We start from the raw sequence: 23,406 nt of genomic DNA on the forward strand, positions 1-23,406 counted from the left end.
CCCCCCCCCCCCCCCCCCCCCCCCCCCCCCCCCCCCCCCCCCCATTTTTACACTGCTGCTACTCTGTTTATTATCCATGCGTAGTCACTTTACCTCTACTGACATGCACATATTACCTCGACTAACCTGTGCCCCCACACATTGACTCTGTACCGGTACCCCCCTGTAAATAGCCTCCACATTGACTCTGTACCGGTACCCCCTGTATATAGCCTCCACATGGACTCTGTACCGGTACCCCCTGTATATAGCCTCCACATTGACTCTGTACCGGTACCCCCTGTATATAGCCTCCACATTGACTCTGTACCAGTACCCCCTGTATATAGCCTCCACATTGACTCTGTATCGGTACCCCCTGTATATAGCCTCCACATTGACTCTGTACCAGTACCCCCTGTATATAGCCTCCACATTGACTCTGTACCAGTACCCCCTGTATATAGCCTCCACATTGACTCTGTACCGGTACCCCCTGTATATAGCCTCCACATTGACTCTGTACCGGTACCCCCTGTATATAGCCTCCACATTGACTCTGTACCGTAACACCCTGTATATAGCCTCCACATTGACTCTGTACCGGTACCCCCTGTATATTGCCTCCACATTGACTCTGTACCGGTACCCCCTGTATATAGCCTCCACATTGACTCTGTACCGGTACCCCCCTGTATATAGCCTCCACATTGACTCTGTACCGGTACCCCCCTGTATATAGCCTCATTACTGTTATTTTATTGTTGCTATTAAATTATTTGTGATTTAAATGTTTTCTTTTTTTTCCCCCTTCACTGCATTGTTAGTTAGGGGCTTGTAAGTCAGCATTTCACTGTAAGGTCTACTACACCTGCTGTATTTCAGCGCATGTGAAATCAAATCAAGAGTCGGCTTTCTATTTCGCAACAAAGCCTCCTTCACTCACGCCGCCAAACTTACCCTAGTAAAACTGACTATCCTACCGATCCTCGACTTCGGCGATGACATCTACAAAATAGCTTCCAATACCCACTGGCTCCAAGTCATCTACAAGGCTATGCTAGGTAAAGTGCCGCCTTATCTCAGTTCACTGGTCACGATGGCAACACCCACCCGTAGCACGCGCTCCAGCAGGTGTATCTCACTGATCATCCCTAAGGCCAAAACCTCATTTGGCCGCCTTTCCTTCCAGTTCTCTGCTGCCTGCGACTGGAACGAATTGCAAAAATCTCTGAAGTTGGAGACTTTTATTTCCCTCAACAACTTTAAACATCTGCTATCTGAGCAGCTAACCGATCGCTGCAGCTGTACATAGTCCATCGGTATATAGCCCACCCAATTTACCTACCTCACCCCCCATACTGTTTTTATTTACCTTTCTGCTCTTTTGCACACCAGTATCTCTATAATGACATCACAATACCCCCCACACCAGTATCTCTACTTGCACATCATCATCTGATGATTTATCACTCCAGTGTTAATCTGCTAAATAGTAATTATTCGCTCCTATGGCCTATTTATTGCCTACCTCCTCATGCCTTTTGCACACATTGTATATAGATTCTTTTTTTTCTTTTCTACTGTGTTATTGACTTGTTTATTGTGTTATTGACTTGTTTATTGTTTATTCCATGTGTAACTCTGTGTTGTTGTCTGTGTCACACTGCTTTGCTTTATCTTGGCCAGGTCGCAGTTGCAAATGAGAACTTGTTCTCAACTAGCCTACCTGGTTAAATAAAGGTTAAATAACAATAAATAATAATAATTTAATTCAATACTAAGCTAAGCATTGGTAATAATCAATCATAAGCATTAATAATAATAATAATCCATTCTAAGCATTAATAATAATAATAATAATCCATTCTAAGCATTAATTAATAATAATCAATCCTAAGCATTAAAACCCATCGAGGATAAATACAGTAAAGTGAGTGGTGACTTACAGCAGGAGCAGCCTTGGGGGGGACGAAGGTCTCAATGTCTTTCCTGGTGACACGACCATCAGGACCGGAGCCTGAAACACACACACACAAGCATCAGAGAGAAGGTGTGTGTGTGTGTGTGTGTGTGTGTGTGTGTGTGTGTGTGTGTGTGTGTGTGTGTGTGTGTGTGTGTGTGTGTGTGTGTAAACTCACCGCTGACCTGGGCCAGGTCAATGCCCTTCTCAGCAGCGAGCGTCTTGGCGAGCGGGCTGACGAAAACACGCCCTTTCCTGGGGGTTGCTGGGGCAACGGGGGCTGGGCTAGGGAGGGGCGCTGCATGAGTGGGGGCTGCAACCTAGCACACAATGTTGTTGTATCTATGAGTTGACTGACAGGTCTGTCAGATAACCATCTAGAAAATGTCTAGTTAGCTAGCAAGTTATAGTACAAGATCTCTAACAATGCTAGTTAACAAGTTATAGTACAAGATCTCTAACAACGCTAGTTAACAAGTTATAGTACAAGATCTCTAACAACGCTAGTTAACAAGTTATAGTACAAGATCTCTAACAACGCTAGTTAACAAGTTATAATACAAGATCTCTAACAATGCTAGTTAACAAGTTATAATACAAGATCTCTAACAACGCTAGTTAACAAGTTATAATACAAGATCTCTAACAATGCTAGTTAACAAGTTATAATACAAGATCTCTAACAACGCTAGTTAACAAGTTATAATACAAGATCTCTAACAACGCTAGTTAACAAGTTATAATACAAGATCTCTAACAATGCTAGTTAACAAATTATAATACAAGATCTCTAACAACGCTAGTTAACAAGTTATAATACAAGATCTCTAACAACGCTAGTTAACAAGTTATAATACAAGATCTCTAACAACGCTAGTTAACAAGTTATAATACAAGATCTCTAACAACGCTAGTTAACAAGTTATAGTACAAGATCTCTAACAATGCTAGTTAACAAGTTATAGTACAAGATCTCTAACAACGCTAGTTAACAAGTTATAATACAAGATCTCTAACAACGCTAGTTAACAAGTTATAATACAAGATCTCTAACAACGCTAGTTAACAAGTTATAATACAAGATCTCTAACAACGCTAGTTAACAAGTTATAATACAAGATCTCTAACAACGCTAGTTAACAAGTTATAATACAAGATCTCTAACAACGCTAGTTAACAAGTTATAGTACAAGATCTCTAACAACGCTAGTTAACAAGTTATAATACAAGATCTCTAACAACGCTAGTTAACAAGTTATAGTACAAGATCTCTAACAACGCTAGTTAACAAGTTATAATACAAGATCTCTAACAATGCTAGTTAACAAGTTATAATACAAGATCTCTAACAACGCTAGTTAACAAGTTATAATACAAGATCTCTAACAATGCTAGTTAACAAGTTATAATACAAGATCTCTAACAACGCTAGTTAACAAGTTATAATACAAGATCTCTAACAACGCTAGTTAACAAGTTATAATACAAGATCTCTAACAATGCTAGTTAACAAATTATAATACAAGATCTCTAACAACGCTAGTTAACAAGTTATAATACAAGATCTCTAACAACGCTAGTTAACAAGTTATAATACAAGATCTCTAACAACGCTAGTTAACAAGTTATAATACAAGATCTCTAACAACGCTAGTTAACAAGTTATAGTACAAGATCTCTAACAATGCTAGTTAACAAGTTATAGTACAAGATCTCTAACAACGCTAGTTAACAAGTTATAATACAAGATCTCTAACAACGCTAGTTAACAAGTTATAATACAAGATCTCTAACAACGCTAGTTAACAAGTTATAATACAAGATCTCTAACAACGCTAGTTAACAAGTTATAATACAAGATCTCTAACAACGCTAGTTAACAAGTTATAATACAAGATCTCTAACAACGCTAGTTAACAAGTTATAATACAAGATCTCTAACAACGCTAGTTAACAAGTTATAGTACAAGATCTCTAACAACGCTAGTTAACAAGTTATAATACAAGATCTCTAACAACGCTAGTTAACAAGTTATAGTACAAGATCTCTAACAACGCTAGTTAACAAGTTATAGTACAAGATCTCTAACAACGCTAGTTAACAAGTTATAATACAAGATCTCTAACAACGCTAGTTAACAAGTTATAATACAAGATCTCTAACAATGCTAGTTAACAAGTTATAGTACAAGATCTCTAACAATGCTAGTTAACAAGTTATAGTACAAGATCTCTAACAATGCTAGTTAACAAGTTATAATACAAGATCTCTAACAACGCTAGTTAACAAGTTATAATACAAGATCTCTAACAACGCTAGTTAACAAGTTATAATACAAGATCTCTAACAATGCTAGTTAACAAATTATAATACAAGATCTCTAACAACGCTAGTTAACAAGTTATAATACAAGATCTCTAACAACGCTAGTTAACAAGTTATAGTACAAGATCTCTAACAACGCTAGTTAACAAGTTATAGTACAAGATCTCTAACAACGCTAGTTAACAAGTTATAATACAAGATCTCTAACAACGCTAGTTAACAAGTTATAGTACAAGATCTCTAACAACGCTAGTTAACAAGTTATAATACAAGATCTCTAACAACGCTAGTTAACAAGTTATAATACAAGATCTCTAACAACGCTAGTTAACAAGTTATAATACAAGATCTCTAACAACGCTAGTTAACAAGTTATAATACAAGATCTCTAACAACGCTAGTTAACAAGTTATAATACAAGATCTCTAACAACGCTAGTTAACAAGTTATAATACAAGATCTCTAACAACGCTAGTTAACAAGTTATAATACAAGATCTCTAACAACGCTAGTTAACAAGTTATAGTACAAGATCTCTAACAACGCTAGTTAACAAGTTATAATACAAGATCTCTAACAACGCTAGTTAACAAGTTATAATACAAGATCTCTAACAACGCTAGTTAACAAGTTATAATACAAGATCTCTAACAACGCTAGTTAACAAGTTATAGTACAAGATCTCTAACAACGCTAGTTAACAAGTTATAATACAAGATCTCTAACAACGCTAGTTAACAAGTTATAATACAAGATCTCTAACAACGCTAGTTAACAAGTTATAATACAAGATCTCTAACAACGCTAGTTAACAAGTTATAATACAAGATCTCTAACAACGCTAGTTAACAAGTTATAATACAAGATCTCTAACAACGCTAGTTAACAAGTTATAATACAAGATCTCTAACAACGCTAGTTAACAAGTTATAATACAAGATCTCTAACAACGCTAGTTAACAAGTTATAGTACAAGATCTCTAACAACGCTAGTTAACAAGTTATAATACAAGATCTCTAACAACGCTAGTTAACAAGTTATAATACAAGATCTCTAACAACGCTAGTTAACAAGTTATAATACAAGATCTCTAACAACGCTAGTTAACAAGTTATAATACAAGATCTCTAACAACGCTAGTTAACAAGTTATAATACAAGATCTCTAACAACGCTAGTTAACAAGTTATAATACAAGATCTCTAACAACGCTAGTTAACAAGTTATAATACAAGATCTCTAACAATGCTAGTTAACAAGTTATAGTACAAGCCATCAAAGTTGTGTGTTACCGGGGCGGGGAGTGGGGTGGAGACATCCGCCCCTGCTGTCTCTATGTAGTCACTGAAGGCAGCGATGTCACTCTCTTTCTCCACGATGATGCAGAGAGGAGCGCCCAGTGGAACATCACGCGTTCCCTCAGACACCATGATCTTCGCCAGGTAACCCTCCTCCTGCACCTCAAACCCTGCACACACACACAACTAACATCAATATGTACAGTGTGGTAGTGCTGCGTGGGTCAGCCATTTTGTTTATTATCCACACCTGCCCGCAATAGCTAATAACCCATCGACAACTCTGTGATAGTGACAATCTGAGGCCCCCAACCGACCCTGACCCGCTAATATAGAAAATGCCCTGTACAGTCAGAGATGACGGAGTGATTTTTTGACGGGGGGGTGCAGGATATATTTTACGTCTAATTTAGATAAGCCCTATGTTTCTGCTCATAATGTCCAACGTTTTGGTAGGCTAGGCTATCGATGAATGCTTCAGTCTAGTTGACATCGGTAAAGTTCTCTCATCTCTGCATCTCTGTTTAGGGACCGGAGAGTAAAAAATAAAAAAGAGAAGATTTTCCATGTAAAATTTCCAAATGACATCAGTTTGACTGGATTCTAGAAATGAAAAGCTGAGAAAGAGAAAACTACACGTTTCCTATTTCAGTTTGGCTTGGATGCATATTTTGTTGTTGAAATATTATCAGCTTTTATGATGCTGATAAAGTTAGCACCTTTACAGATGGTCCCTAACTGCACAATAGTTCTCTCAAGATACTGAAATAAAGAACATCTCCACTCAGGTTAGCCAGTCGAAATTTACATTTGGCATATCATTTTACCGTGCGATGCTAACATCTGCAGGAATTAATATTAGCACAGACAGCACAGTATGAAGATAGGACAAAAACTGCTTCTCCAATAGAAATCCCTGATCGTGCTTGTAGGCGATGTCATGGCAACGTTGGCTAGCTAAACTCGTGCAGAAACACGGCATCTGGGGGTGGCGTGTATACCCTGGGGGTGGCGTGTATACCCTGTGGGTGGCGTGTATACCCTGTGGGTGGCGTGTATACCCTGTGGGTGGCGTGTATACCCTGTGGGTGGCGTGTATACCCTGTGGGTGGCGTGTATACCCTGTGGGTGGCGTGTATACCCTGTGGGTGGCGTGTATACCCTGTGGGTGGCGTGTATACCCTGTGGGTGGCGTGTATACCCTGTGGGTGGCGTGTATACCCTGTGGGTGGCGTGTATACCCTGTGGGTGGCGTGTATACCCTGTGGGTGGCGTGTATACCCTGTGGGTGGCGTGTATACCCTGTGGGTGGCGTGTATACCCTGTGGGTGGTGTGTATACCCTGTGGGTGGTGTATGTGTACAGTCTGTCTGTGTATTTATACAGTGTGTGTACAGTCTGTGTGTGGTGTGTACTGACCGATGGTAGCCTTGTCGGTCTCTATCTCTGCCAGTAGATCTCCTTCACTGAGTTTCTCTCCAACCTTCTTCTCCCAGCGCTGCACTGTCCCCATGGTCATCGTAGGAGACAGGGCCGGCAGACACACCTAACACACACACAGACACAGACAGACAGACACAGACACAGACAGACAGACACACAGACACAGACACACAGACAGACACAGACACACACACAGACACAGACAGACACACAGACACAGACACAGACAGACACACAGACACACAGACACACAGACACACAGACACACAGACACACACACAGTTTCTGGTTCTGAAAATAAAAAGCATCTTCACAGAGAATCTCCAGTGAAAGTGTTATGTCCAGCAACATGTATGGTGCATGTGTCCTACCTTCATGTGGGTGGGTAGGGAGCTTCCGGGGGCGGGAGCAGGGGGCGGGGCTGCTGCAGGGGGAGGGGCTGCTGCAGAAGAGGCAGAGCTAGCAGCAAGCTTCTCCAATGTCAGGTCCTTAAAGGCCGGGATCAGATCAGCACTGAAGACACACACACAGGTTAGAAGACACGGGTTAGAAGACACGGGTTAGAAGACACGGGTTAGAAGACACGGGTTAGAAGACACGGGTTAGAAGACACGGGTTAGAAGACACGGGTTAGAAGACACAAACAGAGGGCCTCCCTCTGCAGCAGCGGTCTAAGTCACAGCCGGCAGGAGTCACTACAGACCCGGGTTCGATCCCAGGCTGTGTCACAGCCGGCAGTGACCGGGAGACCCATGAAGCGACGCACAATTGGCCCAGCGTCGTCCGGGTTGGGGGGGGGGGGTTTAGCCGGCCGTGATTTCCTTGTCCCATCGCGGGATGCTGGGCAAGCTGACTTCGATCGCCAGCTGGACGGTGTTTCCTACGACAGATTGGTGCGGCTAGCTTCCGGGTTAACGGGTTAAGCGAGCAGCGTGATAAGAAGCTGTGCGGCTTGGCAGGGTCGTGTTTTGGAGGACGCCTCTCCCGAGTCCGTACGGGAGTTGCAGCGATGGGACAAGACTAACTACCAATTCGATATCACAAAATTGGGGAGAAAAAGGGGTAAAAGTACAAATCACACACAGACCTGTCAACGGTGATGCAGATGACTGCTCCCACGGTGACGTCTCTAGTTCCTTCAGGTACCAGGATCTTGGCCAGGTAACAGTCCTCCAACAGCTCAAACCCCACCGTGGCCTTGTCCGTCTCCACCTAACACACACACAGTTAGCCAGGTCTGTGGTCACTACGTATGAAACAGAGGAACACACCGTGGCCTTGTCCGTCTCCACCTAACACACACACAGTTAGCCAGGTCTGCGGTCACTACGTATGAAACAGAGGAACACACCGTGGCCTTGTCCGTCTCCACCTAACACACACACAGTTAGCCAGGTCTGTGGTCACTACGTATGAAACAGAGGAACACACCGTGGCCTTGTCCGTCTCCACCTAACACACACACAGTTAGCCAGGTCTGTGGTCACTACGTATGAAACAGAGGAACACACCGTGGCCTTGTCCGTCTCCACCTAACACACACACAGTTAGCCAGGTCTGTGGTCACTACGTATGAAACAGAGGAACACACCGTGGCCTTGTCCGTCTCCACCTAACACACACACAGTTAGCCAGGTCTGCGGTCACTACGTATGAAACAGAGGAACACACCGTGGCCTTGTCCGTCTCCACCTAACACACACACAGTTAGCCAGGTCTGTGGTCACTACGTATGAAACAGAGGAACACACCGTGGCCTTGTCCGTCTCCACCTAACACACACACAGTTAGCCAGGTCTGTGGTCACTACGTATGAAACAGAGGAACACACCGTGGCCTTGTCCGTCTCCACCTAACACACACACAGTTAGCCAGGTCTGTGGTCACTACGTATGAAACAGAGGAACACACCGTGGCCTTGTCCGTCTCCACCTAACACACACACAGTTAGCCAGGTCTGTGGTCACTACGTATGAAACAGAGGAACACACCGTGGCCTTGTCCGTCTCCACCTAACACACACACAGTTAGCCAGGTCTGTGGTCACTACGTATGAAACAGAGGAACACACCGTGGCCTTGTCCGTCTCCACCTAACACACACACAGTTAGCCAGGTCTGCGGTCACTACGTATGAAACAGAGGAACACACCGTGGCCTTGTCCGTCTCCACCTAACACACACACAGTTAGCCAGGTCTGTGGTCACTACGTATGAAACAGAGGAACACACCGTGGCCTTGTCCGTCTCCACCTAACACACACACAGTTAGCCAGGTCTGCGGTCACTACGTATGAAACAGAGGAACACACCGTGGCCTTGTCCGTCTCCACCTAACACACACACAGTTAGCCAGGTCTGTGGTCACTACGTATGAAACAGAGGAACACACCGTGGCCTTGTCCGTCTCCACCTAACACACACACAGTTAGCCAGGTCTGTGGTCACTACGTATGAAACAGAGGAACACACCGTGGCCTTGTCCGTCTCCACCTAACACACACACAGTTAGCCAGGTCTGCGGTCACTACGTATGAAACAGAGGAACACACCGTGGCCTTGTCCGTCTCCACCTAACACACACACAGTTAGCCAGGTCTGTGGTCACTACGTATGAAACAGAGGAACACACCGTGGCCTTGTCCGTCTCCACCTAACACACACACAGTTAGCCAGGTCTGTGGTCACTACGTATGAAACAGAGAAACACAAGTTAAACACAGAGTTCAAAGTAAAGAAGGGAAGAGAGAAAAGTGAAAATATAAAACAATGAAATATAAAGCATGAATAAAGTAAGACATTTTCATTTATTTAACAATATTTACTATTAATATGATTGTGACATTCAAACCTCAGAGAAATTCAAAAAATTATTTTAAAGTGTCAAACCAGGTTTTGATGTTTATCTTTTCACAAGGCCACTCTCGCAACACCCGACAGCCACCCCCGCAACACCCGACAGCCACCCCCGCAACACCCGACAGCCACCCCCGCAACACCCGACAGCCACCCCCGCAACACCCGACAGCTAAGGGCACTCCCGCAACACCCGACAGCTAAGGGCACTCCCGCAACACCCGACAGCCACCCCCGCAACACCCGACAGCCACCCCCGCAACACCCGACAGCCACCCCCGCAACACCCGACAGCCACCCCCGCAACACCCGACAGCCACCCCCGCAACACCCGACAGCTAAGGGCACTCCCGCAACACCCGACAGCTAAGGGCACTCCCGCAACACCCGACAGCTAAGGGCACTCCCGCAACACCCGACAGCTAAGGGCACTCCCGCAACACCCGACAGCTAAGGGCACTCCCGAAACACCCGACAGCTAAGGGCACTCCCGAAACACCCGACAGCTAAGGGCACTCCCGAAACACCCGACAGCTAAGGGCACTCCAGCAACACCCGACAGCTAAGGGCACTCCAGCAACACCCGACAGCTAAGGGCACTCCAGCAACACCCGACAGCTAAGGGCACTCCAGCAACACCCGACAGCTAAGGGCACTCCAGCAACACCCGACAGCTAAGGGCACTCCTGCAACAACCGACAGCTAAGGGCACTCCAGCAACAACCGACAGCTAAGGGCACTCCAGCAACAACCGACTGCTAAGGGCACTCCAGCAACAACCGACTGCTAAGGGCACTCCAGCAATAACCGACAGCTAAGGGCACTCCTGCAATAACCGACAGCTAAGGGCACTCCAGCAATAACCGACAGCTAAGGGCACTCCAGCAATAACCGACAGCTAAGGGCACTCCAGCAATAACCGACTGCTAAGGGCACTCCAGCAATAACCGACAGCTAAGGGCACTCCAGCAATAACCGACAGCTAAGGGCACTCCCGCAACAACCGACAGCTAAGGGCACTCCCGCAACAACCGACAGCTAAGGGCACTCCCGCAACAACCGACAGCTAAGGGCACTCCCGAAACACCCGACAGCTAAGGGCGCTAAGGGCACTCCAGCAACACCCGACAGCTAAGGGCACTCCAGCAATAACTGACAGCTAAGGGCACTCCCGCAATAACCGACAGCTAAGGGCACTCCCGCAATAACCGACAGCTAAGGGCACTCCCGCAATAACCGACAGCTAAGGGCACTCCCGCAATAACCGACAGCTAAGGGCACTCCAGCAATAACCGACAGCTAAGGGCACTCCAGCAATAACCGACAGCTAAGGGCACTCCAGCAATAACCGACAGCTAAGGGCACTCCCGCAACAACCGACAGCTAAGGGCACTCCCGAAACACCCGACAGCTAAGGGCGCTAAGGGCACTCCCGAAACACCCGACAGCTAAGGGCGCTAAGGGCACTCCAGCAACACCCGACAGCTAAGGGCGCTAAGGGCACTCCAGCAACACCCGACAGCTAAGGGCGCTAAGGGCACTCCAGCAACACCCGACAGCTAAGGGCACTCCAGCAACACCCGACAGCTAAGGGCACTCCCGCAATAACTGACAGCTAAGGGCACTCCCGCAATAACTGACAGCTAAGGGCACTCCCGCAATAACTGACAGCTAAGGGCACTCCCGCAATAACTGACAGCTAAGGGCACTCCCGCAATAACTGACAGCTAAGGGCACTCCCGCAATAACTGACAGCTAAGGGCACTCCCGCAATAACTGACAGCTAAGGGCACTCCCGCAATAACTGACAGCTAAGGGCACTCCCGCAATAACTGACAGCTAAGGGCACTCCCGCAATAACTGACAGCTAAGGGCACTCCCGCAATAACTGACAGCTAAGGGCACTCCCGCAATAACTGACAGCTAAGGGCACTCCCGCAATAACTGACAGCTAAGGGCACTCCCGCAATAACTGACAGCTAAGGGCACTCCCGCAATAACTGACAGCTAAGGGCACTCCCGCAATAACTGACAGCTAAGGGCACTCCCGCAATAACTGACAGCTAAGGGCACTCCCGCAATAACTGACAGCTAAGGGCACTCCCGCAATAACTGACAGCTGACAGCTAAGGGCACTCCCGCAATAACTGACAGCTAAGGGCACTCCGCAATAACTGACAGCTAAGGGCACTCCCGCAATAACTGACAGCTAAGGGCACTCCCGCAATAACTGACAGCTAAGGGCACTCCCGCAATAACTGACAGCTAAGGGCACTCCCGCAATAACTGACAGCTAAGGGCACTCCCGCAATAACTGACAGCTAAGGGCACTCCCGCAATAACTGACAGCTAAGGGCACTCCCGCAATAACTGACAGCTAAGGGCACTCCCGCAATAACTGACAGCTAAGGGCACTCCCGCAATAACTGACAGCTAAGGGCACTCCCGCAATAACTGACAGCTAAGGGCACTCCCGCAATAACTGACAGCTAAGGGCACTCCCGCAATAACTGACAGCTAAGGGCACTCCCGCAATAACTGACAGCTAAGGGCACTCCCGCAATAACTGACAGCTAAGGGCACTCCCGCAACTGCAGCTAGGCACTCCGCAATAACTGACAGCTAAGGGCACTCCCGCAATAACTGACAGCTAAGGGCACTCCCGCAATAACTGACAGCTAAGGGCACTCCCGCAATAACTGACAGCTAAGGGCACTCCCGCAATAACTGACAGCTAAGGGCACTCCCGCAATAACTGACAGCTAAGGGCACTCCCGCAATAACTGACAGCTAAGGGCACTCCCGCAATAACTGACAGCTAAGGGCACTCCCGCAATAACTGACAGCTAAGGGCACTCCCGCAATAACTGACAGCTAAGGGCACTCCCGCAATAACTGACAGCTAAGGGCACTCCCGCAATAACTGACAGCTAAGGGCACTCCCGCAATAACTGACAGCTAAGGGCACTCCCGCAATAACTGACAGCTAAGGGCACTCCCGCAATAACTGACAGCTAAGGGCACTCCCGCAATAACTGACAGCTAAGGGCACTCCCGCAATAACTGACAGCTAAGGGCACTCCCGCAATAACTGACAGCTAAGGGCACTCCCGCAATAACTGACAGCTAAGGGCACTCCCGCAATAACTGACAGCTAAGGGCACTCCCGCAATAACTGACAGCTAAGGGCACTCCCGCAATAACTGACAGCTAAGGGCACTCCCGCAATAACTGACAGCTAAGGGCACTCCCGCAATAACTGACAGCTAAGGGCACTCCCGCAATAACTGACAGCTAAGGGCACTCCCGCAATAACTGACAGCTAAGGGCACTCCCGCAATAACTGACAGCTAAGGGCACTCCCGCAATAACTGACAGCTAAGGGCACTCCCGCAATAACTGACAGCTAAGGGCACTCCCGCAATAACTGACAGCTAAGGGCACTCCCGCAATAACTGACAGCTAAGGGCACTCCCGCAATAACTGACAGCTAAGGGCACTCCCGCAATAACTGACAGCTAAGGGCACTCCCGCAATAACTGACAGCTAAGGGCACTCCCGCAATAACTGACAGCTAAGGGCACTCCCGCAATAACTGACAGCTAAGGGCACTCCCGCAATAACTGACAGCTAAGGGCACTCCCGCAATAACTGACAGCTAAGGGCACTCCCGCAATAACTGACAGCTAAGGGCACTCCCGCAATAACTGACAGCTAAGGGCACTCCCGCAATAACTGACAGCTAAGGGCACTCCCGCAATAACTGACAGCTAAGGGCACTCCCGCAATAACTGACAGCTAAGGGCACTCCCGCAATAACTGACAGCTAAGGGCACTCCCGCAATAACTGACAGCTAAGGGCACTCCCGCAATAACTGACAGCTAAGGGCACTCCCGCAATAACTGACAGCTAAGGGCACTCCCGCAATAACTGACAGCTAAGGGCACTCCCGCAATAACTGACAGCTAAGGGCACTCCCGCAATAACTGACAGCTAAGGGCACTCCCGCAATAACTGACAGCTAAGGGCACTCCCGCAATAACTGACAGCTAAGGGCACTCCCGCAATAACTGACAGCTAAGGGCACTCCCGCAATAACTGACAGCTAAGGGCACTCCCGCAATAACTGACAGCTAAGGGCACTCCCGCAATAACTGACAGCTAAGGGCACTCCCGCAATAACTGACAGCTAAGGGCACTCCCGCAATAACTGACAGCTAAGGGCACTCCCGCAATAACTGACAGCTAAGGGCACTCCCGCAATAACTGACAGCTAAGGGCACTCCCGCAATAACTGACAGCTAAGGGCACTCCCGCAATAACTGACAGCTAAGGGCACTCCCGCAATAACTGACAGCTAAGGGCACTCCCGCAATAACTGACAGCTAAGGGCACTCCCGCAATAACTGACAGCTAAGGGCACTCCCGCAATAACTGACAGCTAAGGGCACTCCCGCAATAACTGACAGCTAAGGGCACTCCCGCAATAACTGACAGCTAAGGGCACTCCCGCAATAACTGACAGCTAAGGGCACTCCCGCAATAACTGACAGCTAAGGGCACTCCCGCAATAACTGACAGCTAAGGGCACTCCCGCAATAACTGACAGCTAAGGGCACTCCCGCAATAACTGACAGCTAAGGGCACTCCCGCAATAACTGACAGCTAAGGGCACTCCCGCAATAACTGACAGCTAAGGGCACTCCCGCAATAACTGACAGCTAAGGGCACTCCCGCAATAACTGACAGCTAAGGGCACTCCCGCAATAACTGACAGCTAAGGGCACTCCCGCAATAACTGACAGCTAAGGGCACTCCCGCAATAACTGACAGCTAAGGGCACTCCCGCAATAACTGACAGCTAAGGGCACTCCCGCAATAACTGACAGCTAAGGGCACTCCCGCAATAACTGACAGCTAAGGGCACTCCCGCAATAACTGACAGCTAAGGGCACTCCCGCAATAACTGACAGCTAAGGGCACTCCCGCAATAACTGACAGCTAAGGGCACTCCCGCAATAACTGACAGCTAAGGGCACTCCCGCAATAACTGACAGCTAAGGGCACTCCCGCAATAACTGACAGCTAAGGGCACTCCCGCAATAACTGACAGCTAAGGGCACTCCCGCAATAACTGACAGCTAAGGGCACTCCCGCAATAACTGACAGCTAAGGGCACTCCCGCAATAACTGACAGCTAAGGGCACTCCCGCAATAACTGACAGCTAAGGGCACTCCCGCAATAACTGACAGCTAAGGGCACTCCCGCAATAACTGACAGCTAAGGGCACTCCCGCAATAACTGACAGCTAAGGGCACTCCCGCAATAACTGACAGCTAAGGGCACTCCCGCAATAACTGACAGCTAAGGGCACTCCCGCAATAACTGACAGCTAAGGGCACTCCCGCAATAACTGACAGCTAAGGGCACTCCCGCAATAACTGACAGCTAAGGGCACTCCCGCAATAACTGACAGCTAAGGGCACTCCCGCAATAACTGACAGCTAAGGGCACTCCCGCAATAACTGACAGCTAAGGGCACTCCCGCAATAACTGACAGCTAAGGGCACTCCCGCAATAACTGACAGCTAAGGGCACTCCCGCAATAACTGACAGCTAAGGGCACTCCCGCAATAACTGACAGCTAAGGGCACTCCCGCAATAACTGACAGCTAAGGGCACTCCCGCAATAACTGACAGCTAAGGGCACTCCCGCAATAACTGACAGCTAAGGGCACTCCCGCAATAACTGACAGCTAAGGGCACTCCCGCAATAACTGACAGCTAAGGGCACTCCCGCAATAACTGACAGCTAAGGGCACTCCCGCAATAACTGACAGCTAAGGGCACTCCCGCAATAACTGACAGCTAAGGGCACTCCCGCAATAACTGACAGCTAAGGGCACTCCCGCAATAACTGACAGCTAAGGGCACTCCCGCAATACCTGACAGCTAGGGGCACTCCCGCAATACCTGACAGCTAGGGGCACTCCCGCAATAACTGACTGCTAAGGGCACTCCCGCAATAACTGACAGCTAAGGGCACTCCCGCAATAACTGACAGCTAAGGGCACTCCCGCAATAACTGACAGCTAAGGGCACTCCAGCAATAACTGACAGCTAAGGGCACTCCAGCAATAACTGACAGCTAAGGGCACTCCAGCAATAACTGACAGCTAAGGGCACTCCTGCAATAACTGACAGCTAAGGGCACTCCTGCAATAACTGACAGCTAAGGGCACTCCAGCAATAACTGACAGCTAAGGGCACTCCAGCAATAACTGACAGCTAAGGGCACGCCAGCAATAACTGACAGCTAAGGGCACGCCAGCAATAACTGACAGCTAAGGGCACTCCAGCAATAACTGACAGCTAAGGGCACTCCCGCAATAACTGACAGCTAAGGGCACTCCCGCAATAACTGACAGCTAAGGGCACTCCCGCAATAACTGACAGCTAAGGGCACTCCCGCAATAACTGACAGCTAAGGGCACTCCCGCAATAACTGACAGCTAAGGGCACTCCCGCAATAACTGACAGCTAAGGGCACTCCCGCAATAACTGACAGCTAAGGGCACTCCCGCAATAACTGACAGCTAAGGGCACTCCCGCAATAACTGACAGCTAAGGGCACTCCCGCAATAACTGACAGCTAAGGGCACTCCCGCAATAACTGACAGCTAAGGGCACTCCCGCAATAACTGACAGCTAAGGGCACTCCCGCAATAACTGACAGCTAAGGGCACTCCCGCAATAACTGACAGCTAAGGGCACTCCCGCAATAACTGACAGCTAAGGGCACTCCCGCAATAACTGACAGCTAAGGGCACTCCCGCAATAACTGACAGCTAAGGGCACTCCCGCAATAACTGACAGCTAAGGGCACTCCCGCAATAACTGACAGCTAAGGGCACTCCCGCAATAACTGACAGCTAAGGGCACTCCCGCAATAACTGACAGCTAAGGGCACTCCCGCAATAACTGACAGCTAAGGGCACTCCCGCAATAACTGACAGCTAAGGGCACTCCCGCAATAACTGACAGCTAAGGGCACTCCCGCAATAACTGACAGCTAAGGGCACTCCCGCAATAACTGACAGCTAAGGGCACTCCCGCAATAACTGACAGCTAAGGGCACTCCCGCAATAACTGACAGCTAAGGGCACTCCCGCAATAACTGACAGCTAAGGGCACTCCCGCAATAACTGACAGCTAAGGGCACTCCCGCAATAACTGACAGCTAAGGGCACTCCCGCAATAACTGACAGCTAAGGGCACTCCCGCAATAACTGACAGCTAAGGGCACTCCCGCAATAACTGACAGCTAAGGGCACTCCCGCAATAACTGACAGCTAAGGGCACTCCCGCAATAACTGACAGCTAAGGGCACTCCCGCAATACCTGACAGCTAGGGGCACTCCCGCAATACCTGACAGCTAGGGGCACTCCCGCAATAACTGACTGCTAAGGGCACTCCCGCAATAACTGACAGCTAAGGGCACTCCCGCAATAACTGACAGCTAAGGGCACTCCCGCAATAACTGACAGCTAAGGGCACTCCAGCAATAACTGACAGCTAAGGGCACTCCAGCAATAACTGACAGCTAAGGGCACTCCAGCAATAACTGACAGCTAAGGGCACTCCTGCAATAACTGACAGCTAAGGGCACTCCTGCAATAACTGACAGCTAAGGGCACTCCAGCAATAACTGACAGCTAAGGGCACTCCAGCAATAACTGACAGCTAAGGGCACGCCAGCAATAACTGACAGCTAAGGGCACGCCAGCAATAACTGACAGCTAAGGGCACTCCAGCAATAACTGACAGCTAAGGGCACTCCCGCAATAACTGACAGCTAAGGGCACTCCCGCAATAACTGACAGCTAAGGGCACTCCCGCAATAACTGACAGCTAAGGGCACTCCCGCAATAACTGACAGCTAAGGGCACTCCCGCAATAACTGACAGCTAAGGGCACTCCCGCAATAACTGACAGCTAAGGGCACTCCCGCAATAACTGACAGCTAAGGGCACTCCCGCAATAACTGACAGCTAAGGGCACTCCCGCAATAACTGACAGCTAAGGGCACTCCCGCAATAACTGACAGCTAAGGGCACTCCCGCAATAACTGACAGCTAAGGGCACTCCCGCAATAACTGACAGCTAAGGGCACTCCCGCAATAACTGACAGCTAAGGGCACTCCCGCAATAACTGACAGCTAAGGGCACTCCCGCAATAACTGACAGCTAAGGGCACTCCCGCAATAACTGACAGCTAAGGGCACTCCCGCAATAACTGACAGCTAAGGGCACTCCCGCAATAACTGACAGCTAAGGGCACTCCCGCAATAACTGACAGCTAAGGGCACTCCCGCAATAACTGACAGCTAAGGGCACTCCCGCAATAACTGACAGCTAAGGGCACTCCCGCAATAACTGACAGCTAAGGGCACTCCCGCAATAACTGACAGCTAAGGGCACTCCCGCAATAACTGACAGCTAAGGGCACTCCCGCAATAACTGACAGCTAAGGGCACTCCCGCAATAACTGACAGCTAAGGGCACTCCCGCAATAACTGACAGCTAAGGGCACTCCCGCAATAACTGACAGCTAAGGGCACTCCCGCAATAACTGACAGCTAAGGGCACTCCCGCAATAACTGACAGCTAAGGGCACTCCCGCAATAACTGACAGCTAAGGGCACTCCCGCAATAACTGACAGCTAAGGGCACTCCCGCAATAACTGACAGCTAAGGGCACTCCCGCAATAACTGACAGCTAAGGGCACTCCCGCAATAACTGACAGCTAAGGGCACTCCCGCAATAACTGACAGCTAAGGGCACTCCCGCAATAACTGACAGCTAAGGGCACTCCCGCAATAACTGACAGCTAAGGGCACTCCCGCAATAACTGACAGCTAAGGGCACTCCCGCAATAACTGACAGCTAAGGGCACTCCCGCAATAACTGACAGCTAAGGGCACTCCCGCAATAACTGACAGCTAAGGGCACTCCCGCAATAACTGACAGCTAAGGGCACTCCCGCAATAACTGACAGCTAAGGGCACTCCCGCAATAACTGACAGCTAAGGGCACTCCCGCAATAACTGACAGCTAAGGGCACTCCCGCAATAACTGACAGCTAAGGGCACTCCCGCAATAACTGACAGCTAAGGGCACTCCCGCAATAACTGACAGCTAAGGGCACTCCCGCAATAACTGACAGCTAAGGGCACTCCCGCAATAACTGACAGCTAAGGGCACTCCCGCAATAACTGACAGCTAAGGGCACTCCCGCAATAACTGACAGCTAAGGGCACTCCCGCAATAACTGACAGCTAAGGGCACTCCCGCAATAACTGACAGCTAAGGGCACTCCCGCAATAACTGACAGCTAAGGGCACTCCCGCAATAACTGACAGCTAAGGGCACTCCCGCAATAACTGACAGCTAAGGGCACTCCCGCAATAACTGACAGCTAAGGGCACTCCCGCAATAACTGACAGCTAAGGGCACTCCCGCAATAACTGACAGCTAAGGGCACTCCCGCAATAACTGACAGCTAAGGGCACTCCCGCAATAACTGACAGCTAAGGGCACTCCCGCAATAACTGACAGCTAAGGGCACTCCCGCAATAACTGACAGCTAAGGGCACTCCCGCAATAACTGACAGCTAAGGGCACTCCCGCAATAACTGACAGCTAAGGGCACTCCCGCAATAACTGACAGCTAAGGGCACTCCCGCAATAACTGACAGCTAAGGGCACTCCCGCAATAACTGACAGCTAAGGGCACTCCAGCAATAACTGACAGCTAAGGGCACTCCCGCAATAACTGACAGCTAAGGGCACTCCTGCAATAACTGACAGCTAAGGGCACTCCTGCAATAACTGACAGCTAAGGGCACTCCAGCAATAACTGACAGCTAAGGGCACTCCTGCAATAACTGACAGCTAAGGACACTCCCGCAATAACTGACAGCTAAGGGCACTCCTGTGCATCTTTTGAAGGCAGGGGTAGATAAGGATTGACGGAGCGTCCTTCCTCAATTCATTCGACAAATTCAAACAATATTTTTCTTATTCACTTGGTGACCTGACTTCCAGGTCACCAAGTGAATAAGGAATTTTCTTCTGATTCAATCAACTATGATAAAGCAGCCTTAGTATCTAAACAGGAAATGGAAGGGTTAGGTAGTTAGAAGTGTTTAAACACCTTTATTTTAGCGGGAAAATGAATTGAAAGTATAGTGAGAGTAACTTTAATCGCCGGAACGGCAATCAGCGTTTATCCACTAATTTTGTTGCCACTACATCGCTGGTTCTCACCTCAGTAATCAGGTCAGGGTTAGTATCTGAACTGATCAGGTCTCTCTGTGTGTGTGTGTGTGTGTGTGTGTCTGTGTAATAACTAGTCACCTCTGCTATCAGGTCTCCCTCGTTGATCTTGTCTCCCTCCTTTTTCTCCCAGCGAGCGATGGTTCCGGTCTGCATGGTGGGGGAAAGAGCAGGAAGCTCCACCTGCCACACACACACACACACACATATGATCAATGTGTGCAAAGCTATCAAAGGCAAAGGGTGGCTACTACATGACTCCATATGTGTTATTTAATTACTATTATTTTATTTCAGGGGTAGATCAGCTTTAATACTGCAGATAGATTGTAGCTTCTATCAATGTAATTGTCTGCATCACTTATTTATACACATATAAATATATACAGTTGAAGTCAGAAGTTTGCATACACCTTAGCCAAATACATTTAAACTCAGTTTCACAATTCCTGACATTTAATATTAGTAAAAAATCCCTGTTAGGTCAGTTAGGATCACCACTTTATTTTAAGAATGTAAAATGTCAGAATAATAGTAGAGAGAAGGATTTATTTCAGCTTTTATTTCTTTCATCACATTCCCAGTGGTCAAACGTTTCAGGTTGCCTTCCACAAGCTTCCCACAATAAAGTTTAGTTAGAAACCAGATTGCATAGTGGAGAAGGTACAGTGGGATTCGAAATGGTCAGTGATCTGTTTGTTAACTTGGCTTTGAAGACCTTAATAAGGCAGGGTAGGACAGATATAGGTCTGTAGCAGTTTGGGTCTAGAGTGTCACCCCCCCTTTGAAGAGGGGGATGACCGCGGCAGCTTTCCAATCTTTGGGGATCTCCGACGATACGAAAGAGAGGTTGAACAAGCTAGTAATAGGGGTTGCAACAATTGCGGCAGATCATTTTAGTAAGAGAGGGTCCAGATTGTCTAACCCAGCTGATTTGTAGGGGTCCAGGTTTTGAAGCTCTTTCAGAACATCAGCTATCTGGATTTGGGTGAAGGAGAAATGGGGGAGGCTTGGGCACGTTGCTGTGGGGGATGCAGGCCTGTTGACCGGGGTAGGGGTAGCCAAGTGGAAACCATGGCCAGCCGTAGAAAAATGCTTATTGAAATTCTCAATTATCGTGGATTTATCAGTGGTGACAGTGTTTCCTAGCCTCAGTGCAGTGGGGAGGAGGTGCTCTTATTCTCCATGGACTTTACAGTGTCCCAGAACTTTTTGGAGTTTGTGCTACAGGATGCATATTTCTGTTGAAAAGCTAGCCTTTGCTTTCCTAACTGCCTGTGTATATTGGTTCCTAACTTCCCTGAAAAGTTGCATATCGCGGGGGCTATTCGATGCAGAACGCCACAGGATGTTTTTGTGCTGGTCGAGGGCAGTCAGGTCTGGAGTGAACCAAGGGCTATATCTGTTCTTAGTTCTACATGTTTTGAAAGGGGCATGCTTATTTAAGATGGTGAGGAAAGCACTTTTAAAGAATAACTAGGCATCCTCTACTGACGGAATGAGGTCAATATCCTTCCAGGATACCGGGGCAAGGTCGATTAGAAAGGCCTGCTCGCTGAAGTGTTTTAGGGAGCGTTTGACAGTGATGAGGGGTGTTTGTTTGATTCTGGTTGAAGACTGCAGTGGTGTATTTAATGGGCAGGTTGGTCAGGATGATATCTATGAGGGTGCCCGTGTTTACAGATTTGGGGTTGTACCTGGTGGGTTCATTGATAATTTGTGTGAGATTGAGGGCATCTAGCTTAGAATGTAGGATGGCCCGGGTGTTAAGCATGTCCCAGTTTAGGTCACCTAGCAGCAAGAGCTCTGAAGATAGATGGGGGGCAATCAATTCACATATGGTGTCCAGATCACCTAACATGAGGAGAAAAATGTAAATTGTTCAGTCTTCTCAGCATAAATTGGAATAATGGGACAATAAATTATATAACGCATTTCTCATCCGTGGATTGAGGAAGTTTTCCAGGCAACATCTCGATCCGGGTCCGCCATGTCCTAATATACACAGGAATGCTGCCTGACCGTAGTGGCTGCCTGACCGTAGTGCAGCTGTAAGCAAGCAGGTCGGATCTGCTGGCTACTATTGTTGCTACTATGGACACCGCTAGTTAGTAAATTGGTTAGCTCCCGCAAGGGACTGGTTAGCTGCCGCTATTACCTAGGACACAGCTAGCTGGTAAGTTCCCGCTACTACCAGGGACACCGATAGCTAGCTGGTTAGTTAACGACTCTGGGTGGCTAACTGATTAAGATGGTTATCCCGTGTCACTGTCAATGACTGTTACTCCACTGATATATGTTGTTGGCTAAAATAAAGGAAATACCATTAGCTAGTTAGCTAGCAAAGCTAACGATACTGTCTGAAACGGACGTCTTAGAGCCCACACAAGCACAGAAGTTAGCTAGCTAAGTCATCATACCTTCTGGTGCGGTGGTAGGCTGTAGAGGCGTTGTGTCTGGGCTCCCATGATGGGCTGGGGAGGTTGCAGCAGGGCTCTGCAGGCGAAGACCACGGTGTTGAAACGACCTCCACTGCAAACAGCCCTGGACCGGACAGCGCCGTGGTAGCGCCTCAGATGACAGTGTCCCAGAACGAGACGAGCGCTCAAGGCAGGCCCAGGTTGGGCACAGCGGGACTGAGGCAACCCTGCAGACGGCCTCAGCCGCAGGACCAGACGGAGCATTTCGCCTTTATAAGTTTAGTCGCTAAACAGCTTTTAGATTCAGTTGGAGCTACTCGGGTAACAGAATGTCTGATACTAATGGTAGCAATAAAGTGTGTTTCTGTCCCCCGAACCAGCCCAGGTAGCTAGCAAGCTGCTCACTTTCCAATGACCTCCTTAATCACGCTTTACGGCTGTCCTTCCGTGCATGTTACAATGGTATTGGCATTGGCAAGAAGAATCTAAAAATAAATCCGTAAATGAGCTGGCAACGTTGAGGACTCCACTGTCGTAAAAAAGTCGCAAAACGGCTCTTCTTCTTTTTCTTCTTCTTCTTCTATGGTACATTGGCGATCGCACAATTTAATGTTAATTCTGCCACCTACTGTGCGGGTCGGAAACAGGATCCCTAAATATGGAATAAAATACCAAAACCACTCCCAAACGACCAAAAAATAAATAAACTAAATCAGACAACTTTAGTATAAAAAAAAAAGAAAAAAGAAGATCTGATCCCTACAAAGGCTCAAGGGAAAC

The 23,406-nt window shown here is 48.0% G+C and overlaps 1 protein-coding gene across 1 annotated transcript; it reads right to left on the bottom strand.

Moving 5' to 3' along the window:
* Window positions 1-1,928: 1,928 nt before the first annotated feature.
* LOC120043439 (dihydrolipoyllysine-residue acetyltransferase component of pyruvate dehydrogenase complex, mitochondrial-like) lies at window positions 1,929-23,103 on the bottom strand (the record flags this gene model as incomplete). The annotated part of the gene is made up of 8 exons (XM_038988023.1): window positions 22,627-23,103; window positions 20,288-20,389; window positions 8,097-8,221; window positions 7,381-7,522; window positions 6,986-7,112; window positions 5,561-5,736; window positions 2,121-2,262; window positions 1,929-1,999 (listed from the first exon to the last, which is right to left on the bottom strand). Coding segments are annotated over exons 1-8 (1,149 nt in total), but the record flags the coding sequence as incomplete, so codon positions are not given.
* Between the last annotated feature and the right edge of the window lie 303 nt (window positions 23,104-23,406).

The sequence above is a fragment of the Salvelinus namaycush genome, unplaced genomic scaffold (genome assembly GCF_016432855.1).
Source record: "Salvelinus namaycush isolate Seneca unplaced genomic scaffold, SaNama_1.0 Scaffold92, whole genome shotgun sequence".
In the NCBI taxonomy this organism is placed as follows: domain Eukaryota; kingdom Metazoa; phylum Chordata; class Actinopteri; order Salmoniformes; family Salmonidae; genus Salvelinus; species Salvelinus namaycush.